The sequence below is a fragment of the Ipomoea nil genome, unplaced genomic scaffold (assembly GCF_001879475.1).
Source record: "Ipomoea nil cultivar Tokyo-kokei standard unplaced genomic scaffold, Asagao_1.1 scaffold2826, whole genome shotgun sequence".
Taxonomy (NCBI): Eukaryota; Viridiplantae; Streptophyta; class Magnoliopsida; order Solanales; family Convolvulaceae; genus Ipomoea; species Ipomoea nil.
This window is the reverse complement of record NW_017619254.1, coordinates 281,221-297,152: the sequence shown is the minus strand read 5'-3', so window position 1 is coordinate 297,152 and position 15,932 is coordinate 281,221. Positions and strand designations below refer to the sequence as shown.

At 34.2% G+C, this 15,932-nt stretch overlaps 2 protein-coding genes and 1 long non-coding RNA gene across 3 annotated transcripts; all 3 read left to right on the top strand.

The window, feature by feature from the left end:
• The first annotated feature begins 1,684 nt into the window (after positions 1-1,684).
• Positions 1,685-6,157, top strand: LOC109159155 (putative receptor-like protein kinase At4g00960). The gene is made up of 8 exons (XM_019307197.1): positions 1,685-2,453; positions 3,047-3,196; positions 3,542-3,681; positions 3,779-3,989; positions 4,076-4,313; positions 4,404-4,554; positions 4,663-5,003; positions 6,124-6,157. Exons 1-7 carry the CDS (start codon positions 1,685-1,687, stop codon positions 4,975-4,977), a joined length of 1,974 nt encoding a protein of 657 aa, XP_019162742.1. The 3' UTR covers positions 4,978-5,003; positions 6,124-6,157.
• A 679-nt stretch (positions 6,158-6,836) lies between these two features.
• LOC109159153 (putative receptor-like protein kinase At4g00960) lies at positions 6,837-12,350 on the top strand. The gene is made up of 7 exons (XM_019307196.1): positions 6,837-7,679; positions 10,574-10,731; positions 10,821-10,942; positions 11,037-11,244; positions 11,342-11,579; positions 11,685-11,835; positions 11,924-12,350. The coding sequence occupies exons 1-7, from the start codon at positions 6,868-6,870 to the stop codon at positions 12,251-12,253; spliced, it is 2,019 nt and encodes a 672-aa protein (XP_019162741.1). The 5' UTR covers positions 6,837-6,867; the 3' UTR covers positions 12,254-12,350.
• On the top strand, positions 9,788-10,333 carry LOC109159156. The gene is made up of 4 exons (XR_002050518.1): positions 9,788-9,864; positions 9,947-9,973; positions 10,161-10,190; positions 10,322-10,333. It is a non-coding gene; the product is annotated as an uncharacterized LOC109159156 (long non-coding RNA).
• Positions 12,351-15,932: the final 3,582 nt, after the last annotated feature.

The window sequence follows — 15,932 nt, the reverse complement described above, 5'->3', positions numbered from 1 at the left end:
TTACTTTTTTGATATACATTAAAAGAAAAATATTATGTTTCAGTTACAAAATATTATACGTCCACAAAAGAATTATTTTTTATTTTTGGGTGACAAGAAAAGTTAATTAGTAACCACTACTTGAGGGCCGGTATACATGAGTAAATCTCGCTTCTGTGTAGTAGCTCGTAAACCGCACAAGAGAAGTAACCATACTAAGAACACTCTATGTGATCGATGGGCTCGACTTAAAGGGGTTGACAATAACTCATTCTTTATTTAATTATATGTTGGAGATATTTATTGACAATTAATAATATAATTGTAATCGATTAAATTGTTTATTTACTTTCAGTTAAATTAGAAGTAATAATTTTCATCTGGCTGTTAAGGGGCGAAGACTAAATCAAAGTCAACACCCTTCCACCTTGATCAGGTACATAATTATAGTTGACATATTTACTAATTATACGCTGGAGATATTCATTGATAATATATATTATAATTCTAAAAGATTGAATATTTACTTTTGACTAGTTGTAATAATTTTCATCATTATTATGACTTTGTTTAGCTAGTCTAATTGAAAGTTTTAAAAAAAATGTTGTTAGAATTGCCGAGAGCTATTAAGTTGGGTTATTAAAGGATCCTTCTATATGATGCAAACTATTTTTAATTATATGATGTATAATTTACTTTGTAAAAAATATTACTCCATAGTAAATTATACATCATATAATTAAACATAAAAATGGAGGTAACTTTTTATGTGTCTTATCATTTTAAAAATGAAAAGAATTAGAGGATTTGAGTCGTATCAAATTATTAGAACTCAAAAACTTGAAAAGTGTCCATCCTAGTTCCTTTGTTGGTATATGGACACCAAAGTCTTTCGCATATATAATTATAAATCTATTGACTAATTATTTTTGTGCACAATGATAAGTTTCTTTGGTTATGGTACAGTATGACTATACACAGATTAATTTTGTTCGCGTAAGGTAAGACTTTAGAGCAATTTTAAGAGTGTTTGTTTTTTATTTTTTCTCAATTTTTGCAAGCCAACATGAAGAGAGAAAAGATGAGGAAAAGGGAAAATTAAAATGTATGGCTATTGCATGCTTGGAGTTTATTATTTGCATGACCATCCATCTTTCAGTTTTCCGTGTCGGAATACGTACTGCGCGTGCCGCCCTTCATATTTGACTGTTTTTTATAGGACATTTGTGTCTGTCTGATTTGAACCATAATAAGTAGTTTAACTCCCGTCTTTGTCAGTGCACCTATTCTAAGATATTGGGGATGTTTGGTAAACTGTTAGTTGATTAAGTTAGTATATTTGACTAGTTGATAACATTAGTAATTTGTAGAAAAGTATTTGATAAATTGACGGTTAAATGTTAGTTGATTACATACAAAATGATTTTTTAAAAAATCTGATTGAATTTGAATTTTAGCATTTTGGAACAATAAATTATTACAAAAAGCTAATTAATCAAACACTCAATTGTTTAACCCAGTCAAACGGTTAATAGTGGTCAAATAAGTCAAGATTGGTTGAGGCTAACTATTTTACCAAACATGGTCATTAACCGGATGAGTTTTATATTCATATGTGATTGAATCATGTTCAGTACAGTTGAAACTTTGGTTACTTTCATCTGTGTCTGTGATCATATATTTTCTCTGAGTTTGAAGCTAAGCCATGGGTTTCCAGAAATGGCTGGTTTTCGTATGTTATTTTTCTTGTATCATCCTGTTAGCAATAGCACAGCCCGAGCTACTCTACTCCTTATGCGGGGAAACCGGAAATTACACACAAAATAGCATCTACCAGAGCAACCTTAACACTACGCTTCTTTCGTCCCTATCGTCTAAACTCAACCAATATGGATTCTCTAATGCTTCCATGGGCGAAACTCCCGACAGGGTGAGCGCCGTTGCGCTGTGCAGAGGTGACGTTGAGCCGGACATATGTCGTAGTTGCGTTGACAACGCAGGTCGGAAGATGGTACAATCGTGTCCCAATCAGAAGGAGGGATTCGGAGGGTACGACGAGTGCATGATCCATTACAACAACGTTTCCACCCTGGGTTCCTGGTCATCAACGTTTCCTGAGAAGTACTTGTGGAATGTACAGAATTCCTCGAGCCCAGAAGAGTTCAATAAAGATTTACAAAAATTGCTGGAGAGTCTACGAGACCTTGCTGCAAATGGTTTCCCATTACGGAAGTTTGCGGCGGGGAATACATCTGGACCGGCCTTCCAGACCATATATGCGGCTGTGCAGTGCTCCCCTGACTTGTCTGTTCAAGGTTGCTCTGATTGCTTGGTTTCTGCTTTTGCTGATTTAAATGGATGTGGCTCATGCACTGTCAAGAAAGGGGGGAGAGTTATAAGGCCTAGCTGCAATTTTCGCTTTGAGACTGAACGTTTCTTCAATTATACTTTGATTGGATCTCCACCATCCCCAGGTCACATTCTATTTTTGTTACTTTACACTTTACATGCATATATATCTACATAAATAATCAAAAGCTTAATTGTTGGAGGCAACCCTAGTCAAGTTGGTCAGTTGATTTGGTAACCATAATGTTACAAATTTGATGTCTATTGGTTTTCTTGATTTAAACTGGTTTATATTTAGCTCCCTCATCATCTAAAAAAATGTTTTATTTTGTGGAGGCAACGTAACTCTTGTCAAGTTAGTCAAACGGTTGATTTGGCAACCATAAAGTTACAAGTTCTATTCTCATCGAGAGTGGTCTATTGGTCTTCTCGGTTTAAGTCAATTAGCTAGACTGGTTTACTCTTCGCATTTTCAGTGCACACCCTTAGATAATGGATGCCCGCAGAGTTTCCCTAGTCACCAAAATTGGGCCACTTTTAGTGTTTTTTTTTTTTTTTTTTTTTTTTTTAAGTTTATAATTTACATAATTAATCAAGATCTTATTTTACAGTGATTGAAACTCCACCGTCGTCAAAACTAGGTGATTTTTCAATTACTTATGCTTTTATTTTTAATTAATTTAACAAGGTATTCACATATATGCATAACTAATTCGAGAAATTTATTTTACAGGAGAAAAGGACAATACAGTTCGAACTGTAATCATTATTGTAATTCCGGTTGTAGCAATTATAATTATTCTTACTCTATGCATTTGGGTAATTGTCTTGAAGAAAAGGCACAAAAGAAAGCCGGAGGACATGGAGGGTAACGTTCACATACATTTGACTTGTAGCACCAATTACGTTTTCTTACCAAAATATTGTGTCAATTATATTGGTCGATGGGGGTTTGGGTTTAAAAAATACCAAGTTCCATCCAGTTAGAAACAAAAGGATTTAGGGTAATTCCAATCAAGTTTATCCTACAGTTAACTTAGCTTAATAACTATAAAATTCAAGTTCGATTCTCCATGATAACGATTTGGACTGCAGCCTATGCAATATTTTTATTTGTCCATTTCACTTCGTCAAATCATTTTACTCTAGCCCACCTAGAAGTTTATGTTGGGTACACAACTAATATTGTTCATATTTGTTCTGATCTGTGAAGTTGTGGAAGAAATTAGCACCGTGGATGACATTAGTACTGTGGAGTCCCTACAATACAACTTTGGTACTATAAGAACTGCTACAAACAATTTCTCCGATTCTAACAAGCTTGGACAAGGTGGATTTGGTCCTGTTTACAAAGTAAATTGTTCATTACCCTTTACATTGCTAGCTGCCATTCATTTTAATGATTCAGTATAACTGTTTCTTATGACTAGAACTGAATGATTATGTTTAGGGAGAACTCCCAAACGGACAAGAAATAGCAGTAAAAAGACTTTCTGCTAATTCAGGACAAGGTGATCTAGAATTTAAAAATGAGGTCCTTTTGGTTGCCAAGCTTCAACATAGAAATTTGGTTAGGCTGCTTGGGTTTTGCTTGGAAGGGAGAGAAAGGCTTCTTGTATATGAATTTGTTCCAAATGCTAGCCTTGACCACTCTTTATTTGGTATATTGTTTTCTTTCATCTTTGTGATTCTCTTTATAAAATCTCTTATTATGTCATTCAATTTTGATGTTGTAATCCACTTGTAGACCCTGTTAAAAGAGAAAATTTGGATTGGAAGACACGGTATAAAATCATAGGCGGCATTTCCAAAGGTCTTCTTTATCTCCATGAAGACTCTCGCCTTCGTATTATTCATCGTGATCTCAAAGCAAGTAATGTTCTACTAGACGCAGAGATGAACCCAAAGATCTCAGACTTTGGCATGGCAAGGTTGTTTGAATTAGATGAGAGCGAAGGCAATACAAGCAGAATTGTGGGAACTTAGTAAGCTCATATATGCATATCACCTTCATTTTGAACAATAATTGATCGAGTTGACTGACAATTCTTATTTTGAGGTATTTATATATGCAGTGGATACATGGCACCAGAATATGTAATGCACGGTCAATTTTCAATTAAATCAGATGTTTTCAGTTTTGGGGTGTTAGTCCTGGAAATTGTAAGTGGGCAAAAGAATAACTGTTTCAAAAACGGAGAATCTGTCCAAGACCTTCTGAGCTACGTAAGTATAAATATAAACAACATGTGTATAAAACTATATTTGCCAGGCCAGCATATATGTCTGATTAGTTAATTGGGACTGATATGATGATCAAAATTGTGAGTGCAGGCTTGGACACAGTGGCGGGAAGGGACAACATTGAATCTGGTAGATCCCTTTCTTCGAGGCAATTCAGGATCAGTGCGTGAAATTCTGAGATGCATACACATGGCATTGCTTTGTGTTCAAGAAAATGTTGGAGACAGGCCAACAATGTCTACAATTCTTCTCATGCTTAGTGGTTCTTCTCTGAGTCTACCACTGCCATCTGCCCCGCCATTCTTCATGCACAGTACTATCAGTCCTGAGGCTCCGCTGCTGCTAAATGAAACTGCTTATTCATCGCAGAATGATGCCTCCACTATTGAGTTATATCCCAGATGAAATCATCGATCATGTCGTCCATTTTCTCATGATATGATCGAGCTAGCTAGTTTCCTTGTTCGCTGTAGAAAATGGTTTGTTAAAAAATATTTACTGTTTATGGCTTGACTTAACTGGATTAGTGGATAAAACCATTGGTGTAGTATGCATTTGCTACCTTTTGAATTGGCTGTGATTTCAACAATCCAGTTATATCTATAAATTAAATAGTTATACCTAACTTTTGACCGGTAACTCTACCTGAGTTGGTAATCATAAGATTTCAGGTTCGACTCTTCTGAACCGAGTGGCTTAGTAATGTTGCTATACCCAAGTCAAACGAATATAATGTTAGTATTTGTTGCAGGTCTTCACCAGAATTTCATCTAATTAACTTCGCCCATTTAGGCATAGTAATTTCAACAAGTATGTTTGCGCTCAAACCCTTCCCAAAAGATCAAGTTGATTAGCGGTGCACCCTTGAAAAGGAATCTCACTGACGACGTGATATGTAAAGTGAGGATGGATATTGTTATCAATTAAGAATAGTAATTTTTTGCCAGCATAGGGGTCCTTTGCCAGCGAAGCTCACGTGGGTTTACTAGCCTCCTCCGCCTCCGGGGTCACTTAAGTTGAATACGGATGGTTCAAAAAAATATCTCTCGGGTTTGGCTAGCACAGGTGGGATTCTCCGCGATCACCTTGGCAACTGGATTAGGGGCTTTTCCTCCAAGATAGGAGTAACGAGCAGCTTCATGGCAGAACTCTGGGGTCTCCGGGAGGGGCTAATCATGGCCAAAGACTACGGTACTACTAGTCTCATAGCGGAATCTGACTAAGAAGCCTTGGTTCGTGCATTACACAATGCTTCGGACCTCACTCCGGAAGCTGGCACCTTGGTCCTCGACTGCAAGTCATTGATGGAAGAGTTTCAAGACTGCGATCTCCGCCATGTCCTTCGGGAGGGAAATCAATGTGCGGACTATTTGGCCAACTTGGGACACAGCTTTTCTTGGGGGACTTCTTTGCTTGATCTCCCACCTTCTGATATGAGCACGCTTCTTGCTCGGGATGCCAACAGTGTGGCACCGCAAAGACTTTCTTAAATCTCTGGGGCTCTTTAGCTTCTCTTTACTCACCAAAAAAAAAGAATAGTAATTTTTTTTTTCAAGTCTTATGTTATGCATTTTTTGGGTTAGAAATTTTTTTCCTTTTTCAAGTCAAACAATAATGTTAAGCATTTTTTGGGTTAGAAATTTTTTCCTTTTTCAAGTCAAACAATAATGTTAAGCATTTTTTGGGTTAGAAATTTTTTCCTTTTTCAAGTCAAACAATATTAAATTGAAAACTGAAAATTAGGGAGTGATTTTAGGAGTGAAAACAACAATTTTTATACAGTTTCCGGGGAATTTTATCGTTTTCCAAACGTTAATTGACGATAATTTTTCAAGATTTTGAAATTACAGTAGACTAAGGAACCCCGGAAAGATACGTGTCCGTGATTTCACCATACTTATAGGGCAACATAACCAAACCAAATTAATTAGACTGTTAACTTAATAATCACAGATTATTACAAGTTTGAATTGACTTCTCTCAAGAGCAACTTATTAACCTTTTTAATTAGTTTGAACCAATTAAACTTAGAGCAATCCAAACTAATTTACCTTAATCCATTGTTGCTAGAGTCACAAGGCAGGATTAATGGACACTCCCGGATAGTAATTACAGAAATTTCAATTCCCATGGAATTTGTCTATTGCCTTCTTCAGTTCTTTGTTTGATTCGAAACTCAGTTTTATAGTCATATATTAATAATTCATGTTATTCTCTTGAAACTTTAATTTGGCTCATCATATAGAATTGGTCTGATGATCTGAGAATCATAGCTGATCTGAATATCAAGCCTGCATGGATTTCCAGAAATGGCTTGTTTTCCTACACCTTTCTAGCATCACCCTCTTAGCAGCCGCACAGCCTAAGCTCCGGTACTCGTTATGCGGCCAAACTGGAAACTACCAACACAACAGCACCTACCGCCACAACCTTAACATTCTTCTTTCCTCAATCTCGTCTAAAGTCAACGAACATGGATTCTACAACGCTTCCGAAGGCCAAAATCCCGACAGGACGAGTGTCACTGCCCTGTGCAGAGGCGGCGTCGAGCCCCAAAAATGTCGCAGTTGTGTTGATAACGCAGCTAGGAAGATGGTAAAAGTGTGTCCTAAGGAGAAGGGGGCATTCGGAGGGTACGATGAGTGCATGATTCGATACTCGAATGAATCCACCGTAGGTTCCTGGTCAAGGTTTCCTCAGTTCTACTTCTACATTGATTCGTTGAATGGATCAATAAATGCCTCGAGCCCGGACCGGTTTAATGAAGATTTAAGGAACTTGCTGGATGGTCTGCGAAACCGTGCTGCAAATGGCGGCGCTTTTCTGAAGTTTGCAGCCGACAAGACGACCGGACCGGAGTTGCAGACCATATATGCGGCTGTGCAGTGCTCCCCTGAGTTGTCTGCTAAAGATTGCTCTGATTGCTTGACTTCTGCTTTCGGAGATTTGCGTAAATGTCCCTGCCATGGCAAGAGAAGGGGCGGAATAATAAGGCCAAGCTGCAATTTGCGCTACGAGAATTATAGCTTCTTCGATTATAACAAGGTTATGATTGAAGCTACACCACCGATATCAGGTAACTTTACAATAAAATCAAGTGAATTTTAGTTAAGTAGTTCAAAAATTTGTTTTCCAGTAATTGAAGCGAGCTTCACCACCAAAATCATGTATGTACTTAATTTTTTGAATTTTTAAATATTTTTTTATTACATTAAAGTAGTATTACATGTTTAAATAAATTTTTCAAAATTTTATTTTGCAGTGATATCGATTGCTCTACCACCAAAATCAATGGACTTGCCGGTTACACACAACTACTATTTAAATAAGTACTCCATAAGTGATGAATCAGAACTTGATTTCGCAGTGCTTAAAGCTCTACCACCAAAATCAGGTGAATTTAAAGTTATTTTATTTTACATTTAGAGAGCGTTCGATAGCAAGGAAAGATTAAACTTTCCAGCAAATTTAACAGGTGTGAAAACTATTCTCATATTTGGTGCAATCTTTGGCTTAATTATGAAAATTTGAGTTAATGGGAATCACATTCAATAATATCAAGGAAAGTAAATTTTACTTAGTGAAAGTAGGATTGTTTTTTTTGGATGGCTAGGAATCTACCGGATTTATTCAATTATATATGTATCCTTTTTGGCGTCAGGTTAAAAGTTTCTTATAAATAAAAGAAAAAAAAATCTCTCTCATCATTGCACATTGTTTATTAAAGAAATTTACATCCAAGTAGTTAAAGTTTGATGTAATCTAATTTGTAATATGACACATTAAGTAATGATGCAGTACTAGTGTGTGTATATTTATGTATGCAATACTTTATATATATATATATATATATATATATATATATATATATATATTTATTTATTTATTTATTTATTGATTAAGTTGACTTTAATTTTTAGGTACTTAATGAATCTGATGACTTTGTGATTTTGTAGCATATAATTTATTAATTTACAAGTAATTTATTAAACTCTTGATTATTTGTTATTTTTTTTATAAAAAAAATTTGTATATAGCAAGGATATATTAGAGATTATAAAAAATTTATTGAGAAAGTTTAAACGAACCAAGCATGTTAAAGTAATTTGATTGTTATGTTTCTAAATAACACCAAATATGTTAATTAGTTTTATCTGTAAATTTATTCCCATCAAATATATTCTTTGAAAACATTTTTTTTAGGAATTTAATTAATGCAAAAGTACCAAACAGCCTCTTAAGGTAGTATTTCATATTTACTTAATTTTATTTTACTATAGTGGAGAGTTGACCACCAAAATCAGGTAACTTTTTTGGATTTGTTAAATATTATTTGGTTATGTTGCTTTAATTAAAGTTTAAAGTAAGTAGTATTGCATGTTTTGAAACCCAACAAAACAACATATATATTAAACTTCAAAAAATTTAGTTGTTAGCCTGTTACAAAGGGAGCCACCCAGAAAACGTGGAATTTAATTAAAACACTCAATTCTGTCCTCCCTCGTATAGCTAAGAGCTCTTTTCGCCAAGCAGTGAGCCATCATATTGTTACTTCGCTTCACATACCGAAAGGAAACCATGGGCATTTGACATAGAAAATTGCGGATCTCTTCAACAATATAGCCCAAAGGCGACATATTTATTCCACTACTGACTGCTCTCGTCACAACCTGGGCATCGGTCTCCAACAGGACTTTCCGCCAGCTCCTTCCTTTTATCCAACTCAGTAGTATTACATGTTTAAATAAGTATTTCGAAACTTTATTTTGTGGTGCATGATAGCTCTGCCACCAAAATCATGAGACTTTTTGAGTTTTTCTCCCCTTTTTAAGGCATTATTACATACAGGTAATAACTAATAAGGAATTCCTAACTTTATTTTGCAGAAATTAAAGCTTCACCACCAAAATCAGGTGAATTTAAGATTTTTTTTTTTAATTTTTTTTTAAACTTTAAGCTAGTATTACATATTCACTTAAGTGATTTAAAACTTTATTTTACAGTATCTGAAGCTCCACCACCACCACCACCACAATCGGGTAATTTTTTTTTTTTTTTTTTAAGTGTTGGTTATTTAAAGTAGTATTATGTGTTTAAGTGTTTTGATTATATATATATATATATATATATATATATATATATATATATATATATATATATATATATATATATATATATATATATATATATATATATATATATATATATTTATTTATTTATTTATTTATTTATTTATTTATTTATTTATTTTTTATTATTATTTTGCAGTGATAGCTCAACCACCAAAATCAGGTGACTTTTTGGGGTTTTACTCTTTTTAAGGCAATATTATATTACACACAAATAATAAGTACTTCAAAACTTTATTTTGCAGTGATTACAGCTCTACCACCAAAATCAGGTACTTTCGAGCTTCTTTTTTATATAATAATAATAATAATAATAATAATAATAATAATAATAATAATAATAATAATAATAATAATAATAATTATTATTATTATTATTATTATTATTATTATTATTATTATTATAACAATAAGGTAGCAGGATTTCATATTTATGAATCAAAATTTTACTTTTTACAGTAATTGAAGCTTCTCCACCAAAAAACTCAGGTGACTTTCTTTCAGTCTTTCTTCTTCTTCTTCTTCTTTTTTTTTTTTTTTTTTTTTTTTTTTTTTTTTTTTGGTTACTTCAAGATGGAATTTCATATTTATACAAGTAATCAACAATTTTATTTTTACAGTGATTGGAGTTCGGGTACCACTATTAGGTAATTTTTTTTAACGAACAAGTCCTCAATTGCTACCTAAAAATGCATTTTGGATGAAGCATATATGCCTTTGTAATCCTAACCGACAAACGGTTGTTTTGTGGTTATCAAGTCAACTATTAAACAACTTGGCTAGTTTTATTATTATTATTATTATTATTATTATTATTATTATTATTATTATTATTATTTACATTAAGGAGCTAAGAAATATATTTACATAAGTAACTCAATACTTTATTTTACAGGAGAAAGTAACAATAATACAATTCGAATTGTTATTATTATTGTTGTTGTTGTTGTATTTATCATCCTTACTATCTGCATCAGCATTATTGTCTTGAGAAAAAGACAAAAGAGGAAGCAGAAGAAGGATAATGATTGTAAGTTCAATTCCAAGATACAAGAAGTTCACTGCTTCACTGTTAGAAATGCATCACTAATAATAATTTTCGTATTTGATTCTGTGAAGCTGTGGATGAAGTAAGTGTGGTGGAGTTCCTAAAATACGACTTTGGTACCATAAAAAAAGCTACAAATAATTTCTCGAATTCTAATAGAATTGGACAAGGTGGATTTGGTCCCGTTTACAAGGTAAATTTATCATTAATCTTTACAATGTTATTCATTTCAATGAAGAGATTGAACTTAATGATTGAATATCAAATTCTTAACTTAAACAATTCAGGGGAAATTAAATGGGCATGACGTAGCGGTGAAAAGGCTTTCTCGTAATTCGGGACAAGGTGATCGAGAATTTAGAAATGAAGTCATTTTGGTCGGCCAGCTTCAACATAGAAATTTGGTGAGGCTGCTTGGATTTTGCTTGAACAAAAGAGAAAGGCTTCTTGTATATGAATTTGTTCCCAATGGCAGTCTTGACTATTTCTTATTTGGTATAGTTTTCTTTCAAATCTATAATATATTCCTTTAGCAAAACATTTCATCTGTCATTCAATTTTCATGTTGTAATCCGGCCATATCCATGTACAGATCCAGTCAAGAGAGCACTTTTGGACTGGGATACTCGCTATAAAATCATAAGTGGCATTTCCAAAGGACTTCTATATCTCCATGAGGATTCTAACATTCGTATCATTCACCGTGACCTAAAACCCAGCAACGTTCTACTGAATGCAGAGATGAACCCAAAAATCTCAGACTTCGGCATGGCAAGACTATTTGACTTAGATGAAAGCCACTGCAGTACAAGCAGAATTGTGGGAACTTAGTAAGCATCAATGCATCATATCCTCATATACTCACACAACCTTCATTCTTATCAAGAGTACAAAAAATTACCATGATAATTCTTGTTACAATTTAATTTTTGCAGTGGATACATGGCACCTGAATATGCATTTCACGGCCAATTTTCAGTTAAATTTGATACCTTTAGTTTCGGAGTTTTAGTCCTAGAAATTATAAGCGGACAGAAAAGTAACTGTTCCAGAAATGGGAGATCTGAACAAGACCTTCTGAGCTATGTAAGTGTAAATTAAACAACATATATATATATATGTTTGATTGGTTGGACACTGATATGATCATGAAATTAAACTGTGTGGCATGCAGGCTTGGGCACAGTGGCGGGAAGGGACAACACTGAATCTGGTAGATCCCATTCTGAGAGGAAATTCATCAGGTTCAGTGCAAGAAATGATGAAATGCATACACATGGCGTTGCTTTGTGTTCAAGAAAACGTTGGAGACAGACCAACAATGTCCACAGTTGTTCTCATGCTTACTGGTTCTTCTCTCAGTCTTCCATTGCCTTCCGCTCCGCCATTTTTCATGCATAGCTCAATCGCTTCCCAGGTTTCGCCGCAGGTTCGAGAACAGAACTCAAGAATAATGTTTGAATCCATTAATGAAGCCTCCATTGCTGATGACTTGTCCCCCTGATCGACGAGCGAGAACAAATTTTTCATGTATTGTTTTGCTTATTTGATGTATGGTTTTGTCTGTGGCCTGTCCTTTCCTCTTATTCATGACTACTGGAATTCATTAATAATACCACTCATCAGTCCAATTTTTGCTACAAATTAAACATAGCAAACAATATTCTACTCACATGTTTGATGTTTCTGTATTTTTTTATTAATTACAATTTAAAATAACTCCTTACATTACGACAGAACATAGTTACTATGAAAGTTTTTTTTTTTTTTTTTTTTTTTTTACACATACATGACGGTTTCGAAATGTCGTATAATTAATTTTTTAAAAAAAATTTTTTAATTAAGAAACAACATGAAAATATGCATTTTCAAAATAAGAAAATGCTACCTTCACATAGTTTTGTGGACAACATAACTTCTAACTATGGAATGATTTTTTTTTTTTTTTTTAATGTGTTAAGTGGGTCAAAATCCAATGTAGATAGTTAGGACTGAAAATTTTTTGTTAGGCCAGCAAAGGGCCTCATGAGTTCATAGAGTAAAAAAAATGTATCAAATAAGAAAAAAAAAAAGTTGAGAACTAGATATAAATAGTGAGGAGGATCGTCATGACATACTGACTTGTTATTTGTTAATGGAGTTTGTCGGTGGGATGTTCTGACAGTTCCTTCTATGGTCTATCAAATATATATTCAATTATTATTATTATTATTATTATTAGAAAACCAATATTTTAATGAATGGGATGGCGACAAAAAACACATGCAGGTTGTTCAGTACTTTTGTTCCAGACACGAACCACTTGTTTGATTACAGCAAAAATTTAGAGAACATGTGATTATCACCTTTTCAACCATAAATTAATCTCATAATTTTGTTTAATTTCTTATTTTCCCTATCAAAACTACTTTTTCAAGTATGTTTAAAAATGATAAGCATTCAAATTAGACTTGAATATGTAAATTGGTAGGTAAAAAATACGAGATAGCTTTAAACGACATGAGGATATAAAAACAATTACCATTCAATTAGATTTACATATACAAATTGGTAGGTAAAGAATAGAAGATAACTTTAAACGATGCGAGAATAAATTTGTCACAAATATTGAAAATATAATACATCTTCTTCTTCTTCCAAAAGATTGAATCTCCAATCCTAAAGGTCACCCACACCTCTGTCCAACAAAGTATTTGAGATGGTGTAAATTACGATGACTCAATGATTCAATAGACAAGACCAAAAGTCGGTGCGTAACTTGATGAAAATAATACTTGTATTACCTAGTGGATGGGTGCACTGTTAGGTTAACTTAGGAATGTATGATTTGACTGACAGAAGCTAGCATTATGTGATACCTTTTTAGTGAAGTTTGGAATATAGGAAATGAGAGATGAGCTTAGCGTGCGTGAATATGATTCCTTACAGTACAGTCCCAGGCCAGGATGGGCAGGAAAACACGGTACATTGTCCCCAGTCAAAATTCACGATACATATTAACTTGTTGGGATATCGTCATCACCACCAACAACGACCATCGTGGAAGCTACTCTTTACCAACACAATCACAATGCTTTAATTATTAATAATAAATTAAATCAGATCCAATCTTTTATGGACTTATTTTCAGTTTAAAAAAAAAAAAAAACCCAACATATATTAGATGAAAAGAATGTTGGATATTGAGGAATAGAAGAATCAGCTTCAGAATATGTTGCTCTAGTAAGAATGTGAGTCAATAAATTCGTTGATCTGCGAATGAACTGGAAGGACACTATATCAATGTACGTGCCTTATAAGAAAACGGCATTCTGCTATTATACATCTTGCATAAGTTAAATCAAGGGATGACAAATTTAGGATGTTGCAAACATTTAGGCAATCAATCTCAACAATAACGTGTCGCAACTTATTTTGAGTTAATTGAGTACTTAATATGTGTTTTGTGGACACTTTTGGTAGGGAATACCCCGACCGACATAGCGTTACCCCGACCGGTGTGCCTTCGTCCTTTTTTTCTTGTCTTTGCAGGTAACAGGTCGGGTTTCTTGTGAAGAACCCAGTCGGGGTCCAACCGGGTGTTACCCGAGCGGCAGTGTTGACCACCGAGCGGTAGCCCTTAAGCGAGAGAGCTGACGAAGAACACGTGGCGGCTCCACGCATTGACAGCCAGGGCACCCGGGACGTTGACACGTGGTTGCTACGTGGGAAGCATGCCGAACGGCCGGATTTGTGTCTCCGGTTCCACGGCTATAAATACCCGCGGTAGCGACAATGTGAGGGACTTTTGGACGATCGATAGGTTGTTGTTAGAGAATCCCGACCGCAGTCAGTCGATACTCAGAGCAGCCATTTAGATTGTACTTAGGGACTTCACAGTGATCAATAAGAGTTATTTACTTGCTTTAATTGGTCTCGTATTTATTTAATTACCGCTTACGTGGCAATTAACACTATCAACTTTATTATACTTGTTTTAAGATGTTGGAATATACATTTAATTTAGAGTTTATTGAGTTTGATTTTTTATTTATTCATTTTTTTGTGATCGATGAGGGAATTGAAACATGGAGTTAATATTTAAGGGTGTGCAATGAGTAAACATTACTTCCCTGTAATAGTCCGCAAATCACATATAAGAGCTAATTGTACTAGCGGGAAGACCATGTGTGACCGGCGGGCTCAACCCTATGAGATGGTTTAATTGATGTTTTAATAAAGAAAAATATGACAAATTTCATCTCTAAATTATAAGAAAATAACACTTTTAGCCTCTTCACTATACCATTGCAATTTTTGTAACCTAATTGTTTGCGAAGTGAGTTTTTCGCTCCCAAGTGTTGTTAGGTTGGGTTAAAAAAATTTAAAGACAATTGAAGGACGAAAAAAAAAAAAAAAAAAACAAACTTCACAATAATTTAGAAATGAAAAATGCCGGTGTTATAATTGACAATCAAGAAATGTCACTTTTATAAATTAAAGGTTAATAATTTATTTATAGTGTAGGAACAATCTCTCAAAATGGAGGGGGTGGGGGGGAGGGGGGGGGGGGGGGGTTCCTTCTACATGCACAATGAGCAAAAGAGTCACCATAATTAACCCCTCCATAAATTGTTAGGTCGGTGTGTGGGGACACTTGGAGTGGACGATTCCACTTTTTTAAACCAATTAAATTATAAATCCAATTTTTAAACCATTAAATAAAAAATAAATAATTTATTATTGTGAGGATGTAATTATTTGTGAATTAATTTACAATTTACACTTCACCAAGTAAGATCACAGTTTTGTAATGAGAGGGAATCACATCAAGCTAGCTTAGTGAAAAGAAGATGAAGCTATCTATCTAGCAATCTGTCAAATGTGCAATTGTTATTCCTTTAACGTGAAGTGGAAGAGGGGTTACGTTGATGATTAATTACCCTACACTTTATTTTTTGAACATGCAATGTTATGTTAGTTGTGCCGATAATGTTACCCTTGCCCACCACTTTACTGCTAATAATGATGATGTGTTTTAATTTAATTTGTTGGATAATAATAATGATTGTAGCACAATTCAAACACTTGCCGGACTGACAGTCCATCATTAGTATAATGTTGTTGTCCAAGTTTAAGGTTTTTTTGGGGGGTCACATATATAACCTAATTAACAAACTTCAATCATGTGCTAATAGTGACAG

What these genes read in the sequence shown, in the direction of transcription:
- LOC109159155 (XM_019307197.1), top strand. Translation starts at nt 1,685, where the DNA reads ATGGGTTTCCAGAAATGGCTGGTTTTCGTATGTTATTTTTCTTGTATC. An exon ending in AAAGCCGGAGGACATGGAGG is followed by an intron (nt 3,197 to 3,541) that starts GTAACGTTCACA and finishes TGATCTGTGAAG; the next exon opens with TTGTGGAAGAAATTAGCACC. An exon ending in GATTTGGTCCTGTTTACAAA is followed by an intron (nt 3,682 to 3,778) that starts GTAAATTGTTCA and finishes GATTATGTTTAG; the next exon opens with GGAGAACTCCCAAACGGACA.
- LOC109159153 (XM_019307196.1), top strand. Translation starts at nt 6,868, where the DNA reads ATGGATTTCCAGAAATGGCTTGTTTTCCTACACCTTTCTAGCATCACC. An exon ending in TCTTGACTATTTCTTATTTG is followed by an intron (nt 11,245 to 11,341) that starts GTATAGTTTTCT and finishes ATCCATGTACAG; the next exon opens with ATCCAGTCAAGAGAGCACTT. An exon ending in AACAAGACCTTCTGAGCTAT is followed by an intron (nt 11,836 to 11,923) that starts GTAAGTGTAAAT and finishes TGTGGCATGCAG; the next exon opens with GCTTGGGCACAGTGGCGGGA.